Raw genomic sequence first — 17,268 nt, 5'->3', positions numbered from 1 at the left:
GTATGATTTAATTATGATTTTTCTCGTGAAAGTACGCAGGTTTAGTGATTTCCATCATTTTAACTTGAAATCTTGATACGAAATGTTGTAGTCTTTTGTTGCTCATTAGAAATCTTTATTTTATATTTAACAAAATTTAAATGAGACTAATTATATACACACACATCAGCTTGCATGATCAAATTTCTAGCTACATTAAATTTTGTCCTCGTCTAATTTCGAATTTATATAGATATGCATGTTTATCAAAAGTGAAAAATAGAAAGTCCCATATTTTTGTCCAAATACAACCTTGCCATTTTCAATGATATATATATCGAGTTACTTATATAAAATATATAATTACATTATTTATTTAAATCGTTATATATATATATATATATATATATATATATATATATATATATATATATATATGTGTGTGTGTGTGTGTGTGTATTAATGTGGAATTTTCTGGATCATTACATACTTGGATAAGTAATCACAACTTGTTACTTAGACAAGATCACATAGACAATTGACCATTATTCCTTTGTGAACCATTTTACACTTAGTTTATTGGAGCAAACTAGTTGCTTGAATCCTAGTATTCTAACTAGTAGCACATAGCAAGCATGTTAATCAAGTTGGCAAATTAATGAGTATTAAACATATTAGCAAGTAGCAAGTAATACTCACACATAGCAAGAGATAGTTATTCTAAAATCAATCATATAGATATTTGCACAACATTATAGTTTAAGCTTTTAGCAAGCTTACTTGCAATATAACATATTGCATGATTAATGTGTAAGCACACATTAATGCCCAACACATGCATAAGGGAAGGGCAATCTCTAGTTGGAACTTGGTGACCATCCTAAATGTATCTAAGTGTATTTTAGGATTACAAGTCTTTACTCAAAAGTATTGTTCTTCATTTAGCCTTAATTTGTCACTAAGTAATCTTTAATTGTAATGAGTGTTTTAGTGACATTAGCTTCAGTGTGTTGGTACTTGGTGATCATACTGAAGATATATAGATAAGTTTTAAGATCACAAGTTGTTGATTAACACTTATGTGTTAAGCCTAATCATGGTTAATTTGTCACCAAGATGTAATTAAGCGTAATTAACCAAGATTAATGTTTTTATGACCAAGGCTCAATTGAGTATGGAAACGACATCTATTCTACGTTTGTTGAAAAGGGTTTCATGAATTATAGATGTCAGGAACTAGTCAAACTAAATTTGGTCAAAAATGGTGACATAGAAAACTGCGGTCACACTGCGGTTGACCGTGGTGGCGACCGTGCAACTTGTTTTCACAAAACTGCTTTGCAATTTAGTCTGGACTTCTACGGCTGGGTATGTGGTTGACCGTACTCAGACCGTGTACTTTGCTGACCTTTATTTTCATTCTTTAAGTTTTGTTTGACTTGGTCATTTGCAAGATCAAGTATGGATTAGTGACCTTGCGTCTTTTATGTTAAGATGTCGATCATCACTTATGCATATGTATGTGTCATCATCAATACATATTATTTGGTTAAGCATCATATTTAACTCATTCGATTAGTCCATTAACCAAAATTCAACCAACATGGACCATTACAAGTGCTGACATCCTCTAGACCGCTCCTAGTGCAATCTTCGGTGTTCGCCTCCGGGTACTAAATTTTCCGCTCGGAGGTGAGAAGGCCTTGAAAGCTCTAGTGAGAGAAAGTTTATTGTAGTGAGAGAGTGTGAAGAGGTGTGTGAAAAATGGATGACAAGTGCCCTTTAAATAGTGGAAAATTTTGCTGTCATACGGCTGGCAGGCCGTATGCCTTGGCAAACCGTTTGACCTGGGCGTATGCATGGCAGGCCGTATCTGATGTGGCAAGCCGTATGGTAGCCCGGATGGAAAGCTGTATGGCTTGCCTGATTTGCTGTTTTTGCTGGATCGCTTTGCTTGTTCCTTGGATCGTAACTTGATTTTCGGGGTCGTAACTTGTCTTTCACCGTTTTCGCCCTAGAATCATCGTTTTAGCTCCGATTCTCTTGATTCTTTTTGCATCGTCTTCGTAATTACTAAATCCATAAAATCAACCGGTAAACTTATTAGTTTGCCGATAAAACTTGAAACTTTGTTATTTTTGGACCCTAATATCGAGATAAAAATGTGACTTTTTAGCCGATATCAAGAAACAATCAACTATGATCCTTTTGTAGCATGTTGATGGCGAGTCAAGGAACTAATGCCAACGACCCTCTCGAGGGTGACTCGAATGGCAATCACAAGACGAGACATGTTAGCAATAGTCTAAAACCATAAATGACCATTAATGCATGCTAGATACAAACACCTATTCGAGACATAATTAAAATACATATTACTCACGATCTAAGACTTAAAATAACACTCAAGATGAAACATGATAATTTTTTTTTGAACAACTTGAAATTTCACTAAAACTACCCTCTAACAAGGACCTAAAAGAGGAAAAAATCAACAATTACAATGACTTTCCAAATTACTAATTCCAACTAATATTACATTTACCTCTATATTTAATAATGAATACCAATACAAATAATAGTAATTATAATATAATAATGATATTAAAAATTTAATAATAATAATAATAATTAAGTGATAATAATAACAAAAATTAAAAAGTTTTTAATAGTAATTAATTAATTATTTAATAATTATAAATATTTATTTAATAATATAATAACTAATAGATCTTAATAATAATAATAATAATAATTTATAGTATCATATAAATCTCTAAACTGATGATGTCATAAATAAAGATTTTCAAGCTTAAAAAAATTTAAAAATAAAGAAAAAAATTCTAAGCCCCTCATGATGATGTTATTAAAATAATTAATTGTGTTTAATAAAAATATTAACATGTTAATTGTATAATATATGAAGCATTATGTACAACTTTATGATAAAACACCTAATGATTATATGTACAATATTTGAAGCATTATATTTTTTTTTTGAAAAGCAAGGATTATATTGAAAACAAAAGCTACAAGGATTGAGCAAGCAATATTGGCTTGCAATTACCCCGCAAGTGCTTTGCAAAGATAGCAAACCGAACACGAAAACTAAAACATGAAACTAATTACAAGATTACATTATTTTAAGATAGCTACTAGGATCATTGATCCACGTAAGCCAATCTATTTTCTGTTTCCTCGATCTCTTGGAAATCCACTTAAACGCTTTAACTTGAATCTCGTTCAAAGCTACCGACGGATTCCAAGATTTCCCCCGAAAGACCATCTCGTTTCTATTCTTCCAAATTAGATATGTACAAGCCCATTCTACTGCTTGCCATATTTTTTTCCGACCTGTGTAGAGAAACTTGGACCGTTTCCCCTCAATATTTCTGAAATACTAAGGTTGGTCATGTTTCCAAGTCCTCACCACCCGAAGACTCGATCCCACACATCCATTGCGGACTTACAAAATATTAGGGAGTGCTCCACAGTTTCTAAATCATCATCACATAACGAGCATCTTACACTATGCAAATCTATACCCCTATTGTCTAGCTCGATTTTGATGGGCAACCTTTTTTTACAAGCCCGCCATACAAATACTTCTAACTTTTTTGGTACCAAATTATTACGCATAGTTTCATCAATATTTGTATCCGCGATTAGACGTTCGTCAATAGTGAGAGATAAAGATCGAACAGTGTAAATACCATTATGTGATAATGACCAGGAACACGTATCTCTCTCCGTTTCATTGAAACTGTAGCTCGAAATCAGTTGCTGCAACTCTGTCAATTCGCCTTGTGTACGCCCTGTTGGTTGTCTCATCCAATTGAACCTTAAAACATTTCCAGATTCTGATTCTGCAATTCGGTCGCTAATGGTTGTCCCTTTATCAGTTTCCAATCGATATAGTCTTGAAAATTGTGAACTCAGTTTCCCGTTAACTAGCCACTTTGTGTCCCAAAATTTCAGCATCGAACCTTTGTTCACTTTCTTGACGAAGGAGTCTCTGAAATCAACTCCTAACTCTTGAATGCATGTACCTGTTACAAGAATATTTTTCCACACACTTGGTCTCAAAGAGCGAATTGCTTCACCCTCTAAGTCCATGCCACCACAGGAACCGTAAATGCTACGAATGACATTTGCCCATAAAGAATCGGTGTCGGTATTAAACCTCCACCACCATTTTCCCAATAAAGAAAGATTTTTACTTTTTAAAAGCCCGATATTTGACCCCCCATTTTCATATGAAGTTACCACTTTATCCCATTTTACCCAATTAATTTTAGAGTTTACTTCCGACCCGCCCCAAAAGAACACTCTCCTAACACTCTCTAGAATTTTTAACACACAAGCCGGAGCACGAAAGAGCGAAAAATAATACAATGGTAGGCTACTTAGGACCGATTTAATTAGGACTAATCTTTCTCCAAATGACATCGAACGCATTTTCCAACTTGAAAGTCTTGATTTGATTTTATCGATGACCGGGTTCCAACTACTCAACTTATTCATTTTTGCACCAATTGGAAGTCCAAGATACGTAAAGGGGAAAGACCCCACTTGACATTCTAAGCGAGATGCAAATTGTTTTAATTCATCTACACTTGTCCCGATACCATACAAACAACTTTTTTGAAAGTTAACTTTTAAACCCGAAGCCAATTCGAAGCATTTAAGAAGGTTTCGAAGGTATAGTGCATTTTCACAACTCCATTCTCCAAAAAAAAAATAGTATCGTCCGCGTATTGAAGATGAGATATTTGTATTTTGTCGATTCCAATTTCAACACCTTTATAAAGACCCTTCGCGACTGCAGCTTTGGTTAAAATGTTTAATCCCTCCGCGGCTAATATGAAAAGAAAAGGTGATAACGGGTCACCTTGACGAATGCCTCTTCCCAACGAAAACTCTTTTGTTGGTGACCCATTTACTAAGGTTGAAATAGACGCGGATTGTAAACACGCAAAGATCCACCTACCCCATTTAGATCCAAAACCCATGCTTTTCATGACATCCATTAAAAAGTTCCAATTTAGACAATTAAATGCCTTTTCAAAATCAACTTTGAATAAGATGCTTTTTTTCTTGAACTCTTTAAGATACTCAATGCTCTCGTTTACAATCAATGCACCATCTAAGATGAATCTACCTTTAATAAACGCACTTTGCTCCGAACCAACAAGATGTGGGATCACCTTTTTCAAACGATCAGACAGTAGTTTTGCAATAATTTTATAGTAAATACCCATCAAACTAATCGGGCGATAGTCACCAAGTCCAACGGGGTCGGATTTTTTTGGAATTAAAGTGACAAAAGAAGAGTTACATCCACGGGAAAATTCATCTTTATCCCAAAACCATTCAATCGCAAGAGTTAATTCACCCTTTATTTCTTCCCAATATTTTTTTTATAGAAACGCATGTTAAAACCATCGGGTCCGGGAGCATTAGAGCTACCGCATTCAAAAACCGCATCTTTAATTTCTTTTTCACTAAATGGTAGTTCAAGAGCCATGGTATCATCCATGGACAGGCAGGGATAAATAAGGTCCTCCATACTTGGTCTTTCAATCTCCGGATCTTCAAACATTCGTTTAAAATGATTATAGATTTCTTCTTTAATATCACATGGTGAATCAACCCATACCCCCGTTGACATTCAATCCCCTCATGTTGCTCTTATTGTTTTTTCCTCGAATAATGGAATGAAAGTACTTGGAGTTCTCGTCACCTTCTAAAATCCATTTCACACGCGCCTTTTGTTTCAACATGCTTGTTTTCAATTTTTCTTTTTCCATCCACTTCTTTCTTGTTTGTAACCAATTTTCTTTTTCAATGTCATTTAGTTGGTCGTTTTCTGCCCTCAATTCAAGATTAAGTGATAATGTTTTCAAGGCTTCGATCTCACCATCTAAACTATTGAATTTATTCGCACTCCATTCCTTTAACGCTTCTTTGATTTTTTTTAACTTGTTACGAAATAAACAATCTTTCCGGTTGCTATTTCCTATCGGGAGATTCCACGAATTTTTTATAACCTCATCAATCCCTTCTTCATCAAACCAAGCATCAAAAATTTTGAACGGTTTAGGGCCAAAATTCCTTTCTTCATCATTCATCATAATTGGGCAATGATCCGATTTTTTTCTATCTAATGCGACTGCAGTGAGATCCTTCCACATATTGAAGAAGGAGTCGTTGACAAGGAAACGATCAATTTTGCTAAATTTGAGACCATCATCACTAACTCTAGTAAAATTTCTCCCACTTATTGGAATTTCCAACAAACCGTTGTTTGAAATAAAATTATTGAATCTTCTTGCCCTATATTCGATGAATTCACAATTTAATCTATCCGATTGAACCCGAACCTCATTGAAATCCCCACAAATAATCCAACCCACATCACTACCGGTTATTAAATTAGACAAATCTTCCCACAATTTTATCTTACCAGCATCTTCGTGAGGCCCATGAACATTGATGAAGTTAAAGTTGTAACCCGAGTCTATCCACTTACCACGGATACCAATCAAACCATCACTACAAATCGTATCAGAAGCTTCGAAGTAGGTTGAGTCCCAAATTATTAATTGACCCCCTGACATCCCAACACGCTCTTTTTGGATAAAATCACAATTGGATGAGCCCCATAGTGATTGAATCCAATTAAGGTTTGTCAATTTCAAACGAGTTTCTTGTAATGCTAAAAAAGTTGGTTTTTCCTTTATAATTAACTTTTTGACCTAATCAAATTTATTCTCCTTAGACCCGATCCCAAAACCTCTAATATTGAGTGAAACTATCTTAATGAAAAAAGATTTAAAACGAAAAGAGGGATAACATACTTACTGTGAAGGTGTCTTTGCCTTCCATTTTAATCCCAATTTATTGCCATAACTTCTTACTTCTGTCGAGTTAAAGGACTGTGAATTACCAGAAGAAGATGTACTATTCTGAATATTTGAGTTACTGTAATTGGAGCATTCGGGTCTCAGTGGTTGTTCCTGAGTTATACCTTTTCTTGCAGCTATCTTAAGGTTCATCATTCTTGAAGACGTCTTCCATTTTCATATGTGCGCCCAACAACAATCCTTTTTGTTATGATTGCAATTTTGAATTTCTTTAGGGTTGCGTTTTGATTTTTTATTATTATTATTATCCATTGTGTGTTTTCTCAGACCGTCATGTTCAGTAGCTTCATCTTGGTCAGTAGCTTCTACCTCATCTTGGACAGTAGCTTCATAGGCCTCTTTTTTGTTCTCCTCATTAATTGGCATGGTTGGTTGTTTGTCACCAAGGCCCAGTTCAGGATGTTCACATGGGCTTGGTCTATCATCTTGGTCCAATTCTGTTTGATCACTAGTGTGTGAATTATCGATAGGGTCCCGCGTATTTGAATTATCACATGCAGTTGAGTTGACGCAATATGAATTTGAAAAGGCAGTTGAATTATCAATAGGGTCCCTCGTATTTACACTAGTGTGTGAATTATTGGACTTTTCACATTCTCCCAGAACATCATGGCAGACATTATCATTTATTTTTTCTCCAAAAAGTGAATCCAATCCCATGCAGTCTGATCCTTTGTCTTCTACCTGTCGGTCGCCGTTAATTCTACCGGATTTTTCTTTGGACTCGCCGGAGTTTTGGTTTGTCCTTTGAAACTCGCCACTTTTTTTGAACCCTATAAATTCGTTCTCTTCATCTGAATCAATTAAAAAAATCGTCTTCTTCTTCATCTGAGTTATCAAAGGTATCCTCCACAAACTCTTTCTCTAATTTGTCAGAATTTGAAACATCTGACTTATGGTCATCTTCATCATCGTTACATAAAACCATGTGTACGTGATTACTTGGATCTTCTTTGACATATGCTGTGAAAATTTCGGTTCCATTATCTAAAATCACAGATCCTTCGATTGTATTTAAGCCATTAGAATGAATGAGTAAATTTGCCGCTACTAGATTTTGATGTTCCATAGTTATTTCACAATTTACAGTTTCTAGTACATCACCCCATAATCTCCCAATCTTTTTGAAACTTTTAACATTCCAGCATGTGGTTGGCACCCCTGTTACCTCAATCCATGTAAGCCTTCTTGATGAATGGTATGTTTTATTCAAAAAACTTGTGTGGCTGCACCATTTGTGTATAGAATTCTCTTTATTCAATAGTATCCCTTCAGCTTCAACTGATGAATAGAAAACAAAGAGAATATCCAGTCCACCCATATACTTGATGTCACAATTATTCATACCTTCTGCACGACATAATGTCTTCAGTTGATGGATTATTGTCCAGTCTTTTAGGGTTCCTAAGATTGAACGTTTGAACAGGTGCCTGTTGCACATATTGCCTTCTACAAATACCCTTTTTTGATTGACTGGTTCATTTTCTTGTCTTTTTTGATGTATGTTTGTTAACTTCTCCCTTAGATCTTTGCCTTCCAATCTACCCTCTGATGATTTGTTACTTAGTTTTTCTCTTAGATCACCATGGAAAGGGCTCGCAACATCTCTATAGTTCCGGTTGTCTCTAAAAGCATTCTCATGGAAACAATTGTGGTTCTTTGTTTCTTTTGGTTCATGCTTATTGTTCCCATCTCGATTACTATGTTTTCGTTCTTCCGCCTTGATGATAAAACATCTCCATGACTATATGTACAAACTTTAAAACAAGTTGTACATATCTTTTACAAAACACCCATTAATAAATGTACAAACTTTCAAGCATATTTTACAACCTTCATATAATAAGTTTATTTTAATATTTAAAAAAATTCAAGAGACATTTGTTAATACCTAATAATTATTATTAAAAATATATATATATTATTATTTATTATTATAATTATAATTATTATATTATTATTATTATTATTATTATTCAAATATAGGTTATCTTTATGGAGTTAACTACGTTACATATGTATGCAAAATACGTGTCCTCAATAAAAGATTATAATGTAGGCTTTTATGGCAAAGAAAATAGTAATTGTGATGAGAATTGAAAAAAAGTGGTGGGAGAATAAATGTAGTTCATTTATTCTGACCAAGTTAAGTATATCAATATGTTTGTAAAAACAACGACATATTTCTTAGTTGAAATCCGTGGTTCAACGAGTCATTAAACTAAATGACTTTAGCAATTACATTCACTTAATACCTAAAACATATCATTAAACAACAACAACAACAACAACAACAACAACAACAAAACTCAATCTCACTTAAGTAGGGTATGAGAGACGTTGTTCCACGAGTTATCTCATTAATAAAAAACATTAACAACAACAACAACAACAACAATAATAATAATAATAATAATAATATAATAATAATATAATAATAATAATAATAATAATAATAATAATAATAATATAATGATAATATATATATACTAAAAGAGGTCCAAATTTTTGTCGTTTGGACCTCCCCACTCTTATCACGACACCAATTAAAAAAGTTACCAAACTTCCCATCAAATAATGTTAAACATGTCAAATTTCCAGAGGTAAAAACTGTAAAATTATTATTTACTTAAAAAAACTTAAGCAAAATTAACCCAAATTTTTAATGGCCACATATACCCGCTCGCTTCGAGTTAAATTTTTCCAAAATCACCGTTCAACTCGAAATAATTTTACGAATACAACGTAACTTGCTATGCGCGAAACAGTCTGTATTTAAAAAATGATTAATATATCGAGATATTTTTTTTATACACTTACATACATGTATAATAAACAACCCAAACTAACCACATCGTATCGATGGTTATGTTCTTTTTTTTATGCGGTTTTTTCGACGTTAAAACGTGGAGTCCATTATGCACACTAGGTACTAACCACGTGCTTCCATCCATACCCGTAATAACGCGTTTTTAATTCTGTAAATACATAACGCCATGTTAAATATGAATATGCAACTTGAAAAGTCCCGTCGCATCGCGCGGACTAGAATTTTCCTAGTATAATAATAATAATGATATACTAAGAATAATTTAATAATAATAATAATAATAATAATAATAATAATAATAATAATTTTAATTAATAATAATAATAATAATATAATAATATAATATAATAATAATAATAATAATAATAATAATAATTAATAATAATAATAATAATAATAATAATAATAATAATATAATAATAATAATAATAATAATAATAATAATAATAATAATAATAATAATAAAATTAATAAAATAAAGAATTCGCATCTAACTATCTCAGGGGCAATTTCGTGAGGTCATGTTACCACAGCGCAACAGAGACACACGCCATCAGATCAATGAAAATCAACGGTGAGATTAAAAGCTGAGAGCGGCCCTTCAAAATCAAAATTTTCAAAAACAGAACATTCAAACTCATCCCGCTGCTTTTCATTTTCACCAAAAATAAATCAAATTGTTTCAAAAAAGAAATACTCAAACACTCGATCGATCCAAAAGAAGCCCTAAACTTCCAAAATTTCACACTCACAATCACAATCTGTGTGTAATTATGTCTGGTCGACATGAAAAAGGCGTCAATGTCCAGGTTTTATTACGTTGCAGGTACTGCTAGGGTTTGCTATATATACTGTAATCGCAATTTTGAAATACGTTTTGAACTTATCTGTTTTAAATCTGTTTGAATGATAGGCCGTTTAGTAACGATGAATTGAGGAACAATGCACCTCAGGTGGTGACGTGTAATGATTATCAGAGGGAAGTTGCAGTCTCACAAGCAATTGCTGGGAAGCAAATTGATAGGGTTTTTACTTTTGATAAGGTAATTACACATTTTCAGTTATGTGTTCTTTTAGGTTATTACTTATTGTTGCGATTTAATATTACAGTTAAGTTTAATTTCAGTTAATTGCTAGCAATTTTTTGTTAGATAAACTATCGATTGGTAAAATTAGAAGGTATTTGATGCTGTTTGAGTAAGGTTGAAGAAATCGGAACTCGGGGAGTTCTCGGAGAACTCGGGGAGTTCTCGGCAGTTGACTTTCGTTGACTTTTGGGATAATTTTTATTATACCCGAGATTCGACCGATTTTTGACCGAGATTTGACCGATTTTTGTCTGAGAAACTCAATTTATCGGTCGTTGACCGATTAAACAGGTCCTTTACCAATTCCAAAGCGAGAACTCGGCAGCAACTCAAAAACGTGAACTCGGCCGATTTTTCCAATTTTGGCAACCTTGTGTTTGAGATAGGTTTGTGGATGTTTTTTTTATAGTTGTATATCTTTCTCATGTTTACCATAGGGCTTACAGTGAAGTTTAGTTTTTAAGAATGAAATTTGTTATCTACTAGAGACCTACTATTGCATGTATTAAGTGACTCAGTTTTAAGTTTTTCTAGGCATTTATATAACAGTGTTGATGAGACTAGGAATATAATGTGAACTTCTTGCAGGTTTTTGGTCCTACTGCTCAGCAAAAAGATTTATATGAACAAGCTGTTATTCCAATTGTAAGTGAAGTTTTAGAAGGATTCAATTGCACTATATTTGCTTATGGGCAAACTGGCACAGGGAAAACGTATACCATGGAAGGAGAATGTAAGAGGGCCAAGGTATTGTTTTACATCGTATAAGTTTACCGTTCAGGTGTGTAATTAAGTATATATTAGCAGTTTGCTAATGCTGTATTGTTAATGCATTTGCAGAGTGGGCCAAATGGAGAGTTGCCATTGGAAGCAGGTGTAATACCGAGATCTGTAAAACAAATTTTTGATACATTGGAGGGTCAGAACGCGGAGTACAGTGTTAAAGTTACATTTTTAGAGCTGTATAATGAAGAAATTACCGATTTACTTGCACCTGAAGAACTTTCAAAATTTGGTAATGATGATAAACAGAAGAAAATGTTAGCTTTAATGGAAGATGGTAAAGGTGGTGTTCTTGTTAGAGGTCTAGAAGAGGAGATTGTAACGAGTGCTAATGAAATTTTTGCATTACTCGAAAGGGGTTCTGCAAAACGTCGAACTGCAGAGACTTTATTAAATAAACAATCAAGGTTAAGATAAGTTATAAAGATATTCAAATATTTAAATAACTCACTATCATTACTAATATGGCTTATTTATATGTTTTCAGTCGGTCGCATTCTCTTTTTTCGATTACTATACACATTAAAGAGGCAACACCAGAGGGTGAAGACCTTATTAAATGTGGAAAGTTAAATTTGGTTGATTTAGCAGGGTCAGAAAACATTTCTCGCTCAGGTGCACGCGAGGTAATAATTGAAAATTTTTTCATTACTTAATTTTTGAGTTTTTATATTCAAGTTAGTGTGAAGTTCTTTTTTAATCATTTGTTGTTAAGTATGTATGTTTATTGTAATTATCAGGGTCGTGCAAGAGAAGCTGGTGAAATCAACAAAAGTTTACTTACTTTGGGACGAGTAATAAATGCATTAGTGGAGCATGTTGGACACATTCCTTATAGGTTATGAATATTATGCTTAACATTTTGAATCATGCTTTGATTTACTTGCACTCGTCCTTAAGTTTTTTGAACTTTAAGTGACAACATTTTTGGAGTTGTACTTTATGCTTTGTTTGTCATATGGGTCAAATAGTAAATGATATAAATCTGAAATATGCTAATATTAACTTTCAGGGATAGCAAACTGACCCGTTTGCTTCGTGACTCATTGGGTGGAAGGACAAAAACGTGTATTATTGCTACTGTTTCGCCAGCTGTTCATTGTCTTGAAGAGACCTTGAGCACATTAGATTATGCTCACAGGGCAAAGAATATAAAGAACAAGCCAGAGGTATATCCACTGTGTACACATTAGTTGGCTACTCTCATTCTTCACATTATATATGTGGATTGATTATTTCATCTTGCTTAATGTACACGGTTTATGTTTATTTTAAACAATCAAATTATAATTTCATTATACAGTCTTATTGGGCTTGGATCCAGTCAGAATAGAAACTTACAATCATATATGTTAGAATCTTGTCTTGTGTTGCCAACTTATACTGCTGGTTTTCTCTTGTTTGGTGCTTTGTTGATAAATGTAGGTCAATCAGAAGATGATGAAAACAACTCTGATTAAGGATTTGTATGGTGAAATTGAAAGGCTTAAAGCTGGTAAGAAATTGCGTTGTATACATATGCCTTTGAGATCTGCAATGCAAATTGATTTCAAACAGAAAGTGTAATTGTATCGTTTGATGATCATTGTCTCTTCTAGAGGTTTATGCTTCACGTGAGAAAAATGGCGTATATCTACCAAAAGAGCGATATTACCAAGAGGAAATGGAACGAAAGGTACCGAGATCTTTTGTTTTCACGTTATCATTGGGATCTATAAAATATTTTGCTTCATAATACATTGATAATACCATGTAGTGCTATAATTATGTGTTCCAGTTTGTTCCATTTTCGTTTATACAAAAACTCGTGATCAACTTTTTTAGTTCACATGACTGTTCACTCACACCTGTTCGTATGATACATTTATTTTTGTTTAGTTAATGGCGGATCAAATTGAACAAATGGGAATAAAGATGGAGAACCAACAAAAAGTATGATCTCTACCATTGATACTGGTTTAGCAATCTTTATTCGATACTGGTCATAGTGTTTTAGCAATCTTTATTCTTAATGTTCTATATGTGTACTTTCTTTACTTGTTTGTCTCGTTCACAGGTATACGAGGAATTAAAAACTCAATTTGACGCCCGAGTAGAAGAGTGCTCTGATTTAAGCAACAGACTTGACACGACGCAGGTATGTAAAGACTTGTTATCAATGATATATTTTTTTATAGGATTGTCTTCAATGAATGACTATTTCCTTTCTTTCTTAATTATTATATTATTATATAATATAATAAAATTATAGTTATATATTATCTTTTGTAGACGAATCTAAACCAGACCAACAAGGTATTGGCTGATACTGAGGAAACATTAAAAAAATGTCAATATGCTCTCAAGGAGCGAGATTTTGTCATTAATGAACAGAAAAAATCAGGTATAAATATGCGACTTTTATTTATTAATTATTATTTTTGGTGTCAATAGTTTTGGTATCTTCGTGTTTTTAATCGCTGTTTACACAGAAAATGCTTTGGCTCATCAAGCATGTGTTCTCCGGTCTGACTTAGAGAAATCTCTTAAAGACAATGAATCATTGTTTATGAAAATTGGTATGAACTCTTTTGTATATATATATAATATATAATGTAAATACATAAATGCATATAATAGCATATATACATACACGCACAAGCATAAGCTGTATAAAATGTGAACTTTTGTTTAGACATATGACTATTATCTTTTCACTTTCAATCAGCAAGAGAGGATAAACTGAATGCTGGTAATAAGTCAGTTGTAAATAAGTTTGAAGCTGAGCTGGCACAAGATGTTGGCTCTCTGTGTAACATGGTGGCTGCATCTGTATCTCAGCAAAATGAACAACTTCAATGCATTGACAAGTTTTGTGACACTTTCATAAACATTAACAAAAAGGTACTGCTTGATTTGTGGTACTGGATATACAATGCATGTCTACAACATGATAAGTTTCCTAATTGCTCATATGATTATAATACGCACAGGCCATCACTGATCTAAAGAAAAAGATTTCTGCATCGAGAAATTTGTATGTTTCTCACATCGAGGACATGGAAAATGTTGTACGTTTGCACAAATCAAGTGCTAATGGAAGCTTAGAAGATATATCAGTCAAAGCTTCTTCTAATGCTAGTAGTGTAAAAGAAGTAAGTTTAAAGAGCTCTTTTTATCCAAAAATCATGTTTATATATTTATTTGTTATATATTTAATTAGTACTTAATTGTTTAATTGGACTATACTTTTCATATTAGCTATTGGCAGAAGAAGCTGTAAAAGGACAATCTATATTCGAAGAGCTTCAGGGATCTTTATCAGCACAGCAAGGAGAGGTTGTACTTTTTGCTAGAGAGCTTCGACAGGTTTGTTTTGTCTTGTTTACGTTACAGCTTAGTGTCATCTGGAATCTTTATATATGGTGTTTCGGATGTTTATATGGTTTCAGAGATTTAATGCCAGCATTGATCATACGACAAACGTATCCCAGTTCATCAATGGTGTATTTGATAAGCTGAAGGAAGAATCGAAAGAGTTAGGAAGTCATGCTAATGAAGTTGAGATAACACAACGAAAGAATATTGATGAATTTCAGAAGGCGTATGAGGTAGATCCAAGCTAAATAACAATTATGAATGAATATAGTAGCTTACATTTTTATGTTATATTTATATGAATTCTTGCAGGAGCAAACGAAAGCTGATGCGCAAAAACTTATTGCTGATGTCACAAGTTTAGTCTCTAGTCATATGAGCCGACAAAAAGAGATGGTCGATGCCCGCTTAGCTGGCATTCGGGAAACGGCTATTGGAAGTAAGAGAAAGTTGGATGAACATGTATCTTCAATTGATGGACTTACAACAGATGCCAAAAGAAAATGGCAAGAGTTTTCTATACAAGCAGAAAATGATGCAAAAGATAATGTTGCGTTTTCTGCTGCTAAACACTGCCGAGTAGAGTTGTTGCTACAAAAATGGTAAGCGGGTAATTATAATAAAATCTTCTCAAATTTGATGTTTAATAGAAGATGTTTTTTTGTTGATGCTATTTTTATGTAACTTTGACCTACAGTGTTGATACTACTGAAATGACATTAAATCATTCCAAAAAGACACATGAGTCCGTGAATGACATGAGTAAAAAACATGTCTCAGCAATTGAGGAACTTGTCAGGTGAGTTTTAGGCAATCTCTCATCATTTTTAGTGTTGAAGCTACAAAAGATACGAAAGTAACTAAATTTAGTTACGTTTACTTAACGTTCATATAAAAGGTGTAATTAATAATAAAATGTTATTTTTATTTGGTTGCTGCAGAGGTGCTTCTGAGAGCAATGAGCATCTTGCGATGGAAATCGGTTCTGCAAGAAAAACTGCTGAAGAGGATGTTTTAAGAACGAGTGAAGAAATGGTTAAGCACGTGGAGGGTAATTTTTACAGACTTTTATTATTACTTTTTCAGAGAGAAAATAAATTTTCACAGTAATGGCAAAAAAACATGTCACTGATAGTGTTATATGTGTATATTTATCCTAGGTACATCACAAGAAGAGCGTGAGGTTGTTAATGGGGTCTTAGAAACCACGAAAGTTCAAACCACGATACTAAAAAAATTTCAAGAGGATCACTCTGATAAATCAGGTGCAATTGAGCAGACGGCTCGTGATACTTTCCAGCTGAAATATATGGTAATAATATTAAGGATCTATTCTTGAATTTTGATACTCATGCATAATGCATAATGCATAATGCATAATGCATAATGCATAATGATATCTGCGGGTAATGGATTTATTATTTTTATTTTTCCTTTAAGTTTTTTTTTTTATTGTGGCAGGATTATGAAGCATCTGGAAATACACCTGTAAGATGTGACACAGATGTTCCAAGTAAGGTGACTATAGAGTCACTTAGAGCTATGCCAATGGAGACTCTTGTGGAAGAATTCAGGGAAAATCACTCGCGTGAATCATTTAACGTAAAGGAAACAAAGATCTTTCCTTCTTCTCGGTCACCTCTTGCTGAAATCAACTAAACTGCGTTATGATTAATCAATGTGTTTGGCTAGTTGTACTTGTTACTCTGTATATTTTCAAACTGTATGTGATAGGGTGAAAGGTGGATCATGGATGAATGTTACATAATCCCTGCTTGGGATTATATGTTCTTTACGTATTAATGATCAATGTAGCAGAGATGGGTTCATTGGTGTATTTTGGTTGCAATAGATTTTGCTGTTTTGAGTATTATGTAATCCAAGATTATCGTTTAGTTACTGATAGAATTGGAATCATCTATTTTTGAGTGATCTGAAAACCTGTTTCATAATGTTGGAGCTGGTGCCAAGTTTTAGTTCCAATCTAATATGATTATAACCCCTCGAAGGCAAGGTAAGAGGCGTTTGAAAATACCCAACCGCTATAGCTGCATCAAGTTGCATACTTCTTAAACGTTTCACAATATATTAAGTGCAAAATAGACTACTGGTTCCTACAAACTTTATATATATATATATAGAGTATGTTCTAGTATTTTTTATACTAGGGCTGTAAACGAGCCGAGTCGAGCCTTAAATTTAGGAAGCTTGGCTCGGCTCAATTCGAGCCTTAAATTTTCAACTCGAGCTTGGCTCGTGGATCAAGTCAATAGCTCAAGCTCGCTCGTTAAAAAGCTCATTAATT

General features: G+C 33.5%; 1 protein-coding gene across 1 annotated transcript; it reads left to right on the top strand.

Moving 5' to 3' along the window:
* Positions 1 to 10,508: 10,508 nt before the first annotated feature.
* On the top strand, positions 10,509 to 16,622 carry LOC139852120 (kinesin-like protein KIN-5C). The gene is made up of 22 exons (XM_071841343.1): positions 10,509 to 10,561; positions 10,649 to 10,778; positions 11,412 to 11,570; positions 11,664 to 12,013; positions 12,094 to 12,232; positions 12,347 to 12,444; positions 12,619 to 12,775; positions 13,032 to 13,101; positions 13,205 to 13,281; positions 13,485 to 13,538; positions 13,663 to 13,743; positions 13,878 to 13,989; positions 14,078 to 14,164; positions 14,314 to 14,489; positions 14,579 to 14,740; positions 14,847 to 14,954; positions 15,038 to 15,196; positions 15,276 to 15,565; positions 15,661 to 15,762; positions 15,905 to 16,014; positions 16,124 to 16,275; positions 16,425 to 16,622. The coding sequence occupies exons 1-22, from the start codon at positions 10,509 to 10,511 to the stop codon at positions 16,620 to 16,622; spliced, it is 3,024 nt and encodes a 1,007-aa protein (XP_071697444.1).
* The last annotated feature ends 646 nt before the right edge of the window (positions 16,623 to 17,268 follow it).

This window comes from Rutidosis leptorrhynchoides, chromosome 6 (assembly GCF_046630445.1).
Source record: "Rutidosis leptorrhynchoides isolate AG116_Rl617_1_P2 chromosome 6, CSIRO_AGI_Rlap_v1, whole genome shotgun sequence".
NCBI lineage: Eukaryota > Viridiplantae > Streptophyta > Magnoliopsida > Asterales > Asteraceae > Rutidosis > Rutidosis leptorrhynchoides.
The sequence above is the reverse complement of the archived record's forward strand: the minus strand, read 5'-3'. Positions and strand labels throughout refer to the sequence as shown.